Genomic DNA, 6,000 nt, shown 5'->3' on the forward strand with positions numbered 1-6,000 from the left:
AGTGGAGTGGGCACCTTCCCTCCCTCTCCCATCTGACCTCCCTCTGCCCTGCTACCTGCCCCATCCATCTGTACTGATCACTGATCCCAAGGATGCTCAGGTGAAGGCGAGCGGGGTGAGAGCCCCGAGGAGGGTCGCCTGAGCCCCAACAGCCTATATGCCCTCTGCCCATCTCTGTTCCCATCACTCTCACAAGAGGCTGCTGTGCCACGCGGGACATCCCCAGGGCAGGGGACAGGGCCTGGGCTGCGTGGGTATGGACAGAACTTGCTCACAACCAGGCTCTCCACACCCCCCTCCCCGCTGGGGGAGAGGGGTGGTCACCCCGCAGAGATCCCGCTGGGCACCAAGGGCTCTGCAACAGCCTCCACACACCTGCACACGGGGACAAGTGCGAGCAGAGGCAACAGAGAAGCCACTTTGATGGGGTGGCCGGGTGCTGGCAGCTGATCACCCCGCCGAGAGCTTGGGGAGCTCACCCACCGCCCCTGGTCCCCGTGACAACCCGTCCCTGCCCTCCCATGCACCCCAGGCTCGTGGAGGAGTTCATGCTGCTGGCCAACATGGCAGTAGCCCACAGGATCCACCGGGCCTTCCCCGACCAGGCCCTGCTGCGCCGACACCCCCCACCCCAGAGCAAGATGCTCAATGACCTGGTGGAGTTCTGCGAGCAGATGGGGCTCCGAGTGGACGTGGGCTCCGCGGGCGCCCTCAACGTGAGTGCTCGCACGCGGGCAGCGGGGGGAGGGGAGGACAGCCTGGATGGGCGGAGCATAGCGAGCCCCAGTCAGTCGTGGGGCCAGAGGTGCAGGGACCGCCTCATGGGCTCCAGGCTGCCCTTGCTGCACCCCACCCCAGCCTCTCCCTACCCACGCCCGCTGCTTGACCGCACCTCACATCCATTTCTGGGGTTTGTTTCTAGAAAAGTCTGACCAAAACTTTTGGAGATGACAAGTACTCGCTGGCCCGGAAGGAGGTGCTCACCAACATGTACTCTCGGCCGATGCAGGTAACGGGGGCCTGGGCCCTTGCGGGGGGGCCTAGGCCCTTGGCCCACGGACCTCATGCACATACGCGTGCCCAGGGGCCCAGCAGAGTGCAAAGGGGCCGTGCACTCCAGCCGTGAGAGGGTGCTGGGACAGCATCGGAGGGGCCTGCTTGGCCACACCTGCTCACATGTGCACAGGACACCACGTGGGGAGCCCGAGGTTGGGAAGACCCGAGGGGTCATGGTCCTATGCAGCAGCCCTTGCCTCTCACTGAGGGAGAAGGAAGAGGGGTTGGCCATGACTACCTGCCGGATTGGCAGGCAGGCTTGCTCCTGGCTACGCCAGCGGGTGCACGGTCGGCTGTGGGTGCCAGTGGTGTCCGCTCCAGAAGCAGTGACAAACCACTCTCCAGGGCCCAGTCACCCAGAGCACTCCTTCTGGTCATAGGAATCAGGTGGCTTCTGTTGGCCCTGAGCTCCTGATGCCTCCCAGCTCTGCTAGGAGTAGATCCCACTGGGCACGTTTTGACCTGGCCGCCCCCTCCCTGCCCCCGGTTCCCAGACCACCGATGACCAAGCCCTAGCAGCCCCCTCTGTGAGGCCCCCATCCCCCATCTGGGGCATCTCTCTAGCCAAGGTCTAGCCAGCCCAGGGGAAGGAGCCCCTCACAGCCTGGAAGAGACTTCTGCCAGCAGCCTCAGGTCCCCACCCTTGCCCAGGAATGGGGTGACAGGGAGCGCCCAGAGTGGCCCTCCTCCTCTGCCAACCCAGAAGGAGGATAGGACAAGGTGGGCCCTGGGTCACCTGTGTGTGCCGAAGCAAGACTCCAGGGCTGTCCAGGGACAACTGTCACCTCCTCACTCATCCCACCCCGCCAAGGGCGTGGCCTCTTCGCCCCAGTTACCCAGGGGAACTGGGCCACCACTGAGAACAAAGCCCAGCTATGGCTGGGAGTGGAGGCCGAGTCCACCTCCCCCCACTGCGCCTTGCCCCAGACATGACCCAGGGCCCAGCAGCGCCTGGAAGGGAAGCAGAGTTAGGGAGCCGAGCAGGTCAGCACCAGCCACGCCCTGGTCCAGGGCCCACTGTGCGGTAACCTGAGCCCTGAGGCTGTTGGGCCAAGTACAGCAGAGGGCAGGAGGGGGAGGGGCGCAGGAAGTCGGCTCACTGGCTGGGCTGCAGTTCAGGTCCTGTGTGTGTGTGTGTGTGTGTGTGTGTGTGTGTGTGTGTGTGTGTGTGTGTGTGTGTGCGAGTGCGCACACATGTGTTGGGCCCTGGAGAGGATGGGCATCTCCCCATGCCCCCTTACCCTCACTCCTGCTGCTGCTGTCTGCTCAGGTGGTCAAAAAGGAGGCGAGCAGAGGCTGGCAGCCAGTCACCTGCCTGCTGGGGCATGGTGAACTGGGACACAGGTGCCACACCCCCAGGAAGAGGGCCAGGAGCCTTCCAGGAGCCTGCTGCATGCCTTGGCCTTGGTGAGCTGGGCATCTAACACTCTAGCTTTGAACTTGACCTGTTCAAACAGAGACCCAGGAGGCATGCAGCAAAAACTGGCCCTTTTCAGCCCTGGTGGGAGTTGGCAGTGTAGGGCCGTGGAGAGGCTGAGCCCAGCTGCCCTGAGCCTACGGCACGTGGTCCCCCAACTTGTGACCCTGCTGACCGTCCGACCAGGTCCCCAGCCCCTGAGGGCTCCCAGCGCTGCCACCACCTCGTCAGCAGGGCAGGGCCCTGCTTATCCCCGGCCCTGCCCGGCCTTGTAACAGCCTCTCGGGCAACCCTTACACAGAGTGGCTTCTGACCCCAAGCTTCTGCCTGGCTTTGCCCAGCTGCCAGCAGCCTGGTGGGTCAACCTGCCCCCGTTTTTGCCCCCTCAGAGCCGTCAGGCCTGACTCTGAGATCCTGCCCCTCACCCCCAGATGGCGCTGTACTTCTGTTCGGGGATGCTGCCTGACCCGGAGCAGTTCCGACACTATGCCCTCAACGTGCCCCTCTACACACACTTCACCTCCCCCATCCGCCGCTTCGCTGACGTCATTGTGCACCGGCTGCTGGCAGCCACGCTTGGTAAGTGCACGGCAGGGCCACGGCAGCCCTGAGTCAGTGGGATGTCGAGCCTCCTCCCAGCACCCAACCAGTGCCTCTCTCTCACTCTCCATCTTTGCAGGCTACAAGTCGCTGCCTGATGTGGAGCCCGCTGCTCTGCAGAAACAGGCTGACCACTGCAATGACCGCCGCATGGCGTCCAAGCGCGTGCAGGAACTCAGCACCAACCTCTTCTTCGCCATTCTGGTCAAGGTGCGCTCCCAGCCGGATGCCCTGTGCCCTGCACCCCTGCCCTGTCCCTCCCAGCACCTGCTGGGGGGAGCCAGGTGTGTGTCTCCAGCCACAGCCGTGTCCCCACAGGAGTGTGGCCCCCTGGAGTCAGAGGCCATGGTGATGGGTGTCCTGAATCAAGCATTCGACGTGCTGGTGCTACGCTTCGGGGTGCAGAAACGTATCTATTGCAATGTGAGTTCCACCCAGGCCGCCTGTGTGCCCAACTTCTGCCCCCTGCCCCCAGCCCAGGGCAGCCATTTTTGCAGGCCACCTAGCATGGAGGAGCAGGGGCCAGCCAGACCTCTGCCGTCCCTGTCCTCGCTGCAGACACACCAAGCCCCTCCCTCAGCTTGGGCCCAGCCTAGCCCCGAGGAACTGAGGGCACACAACCCCAGGCCTGCCCCCTTCCTTCCCTTACACCAAGCTTGCCAGACGGGCCCGGCCTATCAGCCAGCCACGCCAATTGTCCTCCTAAGGACCCCGGCATCCGGTGCCCAGGCCCCCTGCACCCAGGACAGGGTGGCCGGGCCCGCAGACCTGGTGGATGTCCTCACAGAACATGAGCTAAGAGAGCGCAGTGGAGGCCGCTTGCTCCTCGGGGGCAGCCAGCCCTGGGGTCCGCAGGTCCTGGCCTGGCCCCCAGCCCTGGCACTGGATTTCCTGCGGGCCCGAGTGCTGGCAGGAGCCAGTGAGGAACCAATGTGGGATTTAGCAAGATGGAGGCAGAGAGATGAGGAAACCCAGCCCCAGCTGGACACAGACAGGGTCCCGGTATGCTGAAGTTGAGAGAGCAGTTCAGGGCCAGGTCAGGGCCCGGTCAGCATGCCAGCCCGCAGCCCCCGCCGTGCCAGCAGAGAGCCCAGCCTATACACCCTCCGCAGGGCGCTGGACAGCTGGCTGCAGGCCGGTAGGGCAAGGGGCCTGGGCTGAGGCGCTGTGTGTGCACCCCCAGGCCCTGCCCCTGCGGTCCTACCACTTCCAGAAGGTGGGCAAGAAGCCGGAGCTCACGCTGGTCTGGGAGCCCCAGGACCCCGAGCAGGAGCCAGTGCAACAGGTAGAACCCTGGCCCACGTCGCCGGTGAACCCCTAAGTCAGCCCCTCCCTCTCTGCCGTGCCCCACACACTGGGGTGGGTGCGTGAGGGGCGCGGGGCGCCGGCCTGGGCTGTGACCACATGTCCCTCCTGCCCCTGCCCGCCTGGCACTGCCGCAGGTCATCACGGTCTTCAGCCTGGTGGAGGTGGTCCTGCAGGCAGAGGACGGGGCCCTCAAGTACAGCGCCCTGCTGAAGCTGCCGGGCGCCGACACCTGCCGGGCCCTGCCACTGGAGGACGGTGCCAGCCAGGACGGAGAGGACCACGATGGTGATGGCGGCCACGACCTGGCCTGAGCCCGCCCTGCACCCCGCCCCACCCCCGCCGCTCCTTTTAATGCCAAAGGGGATTTTTTTTTTTAATTTGGATTTTATCAACTCAGGGGTTTGTTTTTATTTTTATGTTCCAATCTAATTTTATTTTGCAGCTCAGTTTTTAACCAAACTGGAAGGGAAGGGTGGGGCCTGGAGAGCAAGCCGCAGCCTGGCCTCAGCAGAGCGGCCAGGAGCTCCTGGGAGGCGGCCTGTCCCCCCTGTCCTCCGTGCCGCCCGGGAGCCGGGGACCTCAGCGAATCAGTGTCATGGAATAAAATCAAGTGTGAAGTGCTGCTTGTTGCATGTTGTGGCTGCTGTGGCCTGAGCCCTCACCCTGGCACCGCCCACCCACGCGTTGATCCATCAGTGTGCCCAGCACACAGCCCTCTCCCCCCTTCTGCTTCACCCTGCACGGTGAGGACACCCCGCCAACTCCTCCCCAGAAGCCTGGACTCCCAGGCTGTGGCAGGCCCCAGGCAGTGCGCCCACGACAGGTCTTCCCAGCCAGGCACCGGGACAGGCATTCCCTCCGGGTCCCTCCCACCCGGGGCCCTCCCGCCCTCCACCAGCTTCTTCGGTCACTCCCTCCCCACGAGGTGTGGACCCTCAGGATAGAACCTTAGCATCCAAGGCCCAGCTGCCTAACCATGGGACCCACGGGCTCCAGTGACAAGGTTACAGGGAGCTTTGTCAAGAAACACTGCCAGGTGTGGGTGTGCCCCGGGCCTGTGTCCTGGACCTAGGGGCCAAGCACGTGTCCCTGTGCCTGCCCTCCATCTTGGCCCCACTCCACGGCCTCTGCTGGCTCAGGACTCCACCTACCACCCCTCACCCCAGCCCGAGCCCCACAGCCAGGAACTCTGTGCCCTGTCAGGCCCAGCCTGCGCCTGTCACCAAGGGCCTCCTGCAGAGCCGTGTAACTTGATACAGAGGTCAGAGTCACACGGGCTCTCTGCCCCTCCAGAGAAGACGCGCCGGTGGCCAGACGTGGTCAGGAGGCAGCGCTGGGCTCCAGGCTCCTCTGCCAGGTGCGCCTGGTCTTGATGTCCCCTGGGACATGCCATCTACCCCCTGGCATGAGCCAGTGCCCAAAGCCAAGGAGTCACGGCTGGTCCTGCCCAGTGACCTGATGGAAGCCACGCTGACAAGCAGGGTCTGCACCCAGATGGCAGGTGTGTCTACCCTCCATCACCTGCTGTGTGGTCCACATGCGGCACGTGGCGAGGGGCCTGGGGCCATGCCCCCTCTTAACTCACTCATGCCATGGACATGGTTGAGTCAAGCTGGTGC

At 64.5% G+C, this 6,000-nt stretch overlaps 1 protein-coding gene across 1 annotated transcript in view; it reads left to right on the plus strand.

Moving 5' to 3' along the window:
- Positions 1-4,723, plus strand: part of DIS3L2 (DIS3 like 3'-5' exoribonuclease 2) — a 332,757-nt gene extending 328,034 nt beyond the window's left edge. Inside the window, exons 16-22 of the mRNA XM_040972300.1 lie at positions 533-716; positions 923-1,009; positions 2,905-3,052; positions 3,153-3,283; positions 3,392-3,496; positions 4,257-4,358; positions 4,516-4,723. Of these exons, the coding sequence (XP_040828234.1) occupies positions 533-716; positions 923-1,009; positions 2,905-3,052; positions 3,153-3,283; positions 3,392-3,496; positions 4,257-4,358; positions 4,516-4,692 (934 nt within the window). The 3' untranslated portion in view covers positions 4,693-4,723. The remainder of the gene's footprint in view (positions 1-532; positions 717-922; positions 1,010-2,904; positions 3,053-3,152; positions 3,284-3,391; positions 3,497-4,256; positions 4,359-4,515) is intronic.
- The last annotated feature ends 1,277 nt before the right edge of the window (positions 4,724-6,000 follow it).

The sequence above is a fragment of the Ochotona curzoniae genome, unplaced genomic scaffold (assembly GCF_017591425.1).
Source record: "Ochotona curzoniae isolate NIBS_2020 unplaced genomic scaffold, NIBS_Ocur_1.0 contig_2294, whole genome shotgun sequence".
In the NCBI taxonomy this organism is placed as follows: domain Eukaryota; kingdom Metazoa; phylum Chordata; class Mammalia; order Lagomorpha; family Ochotonidae; genus Ochotona; species Ochotona curzoniae.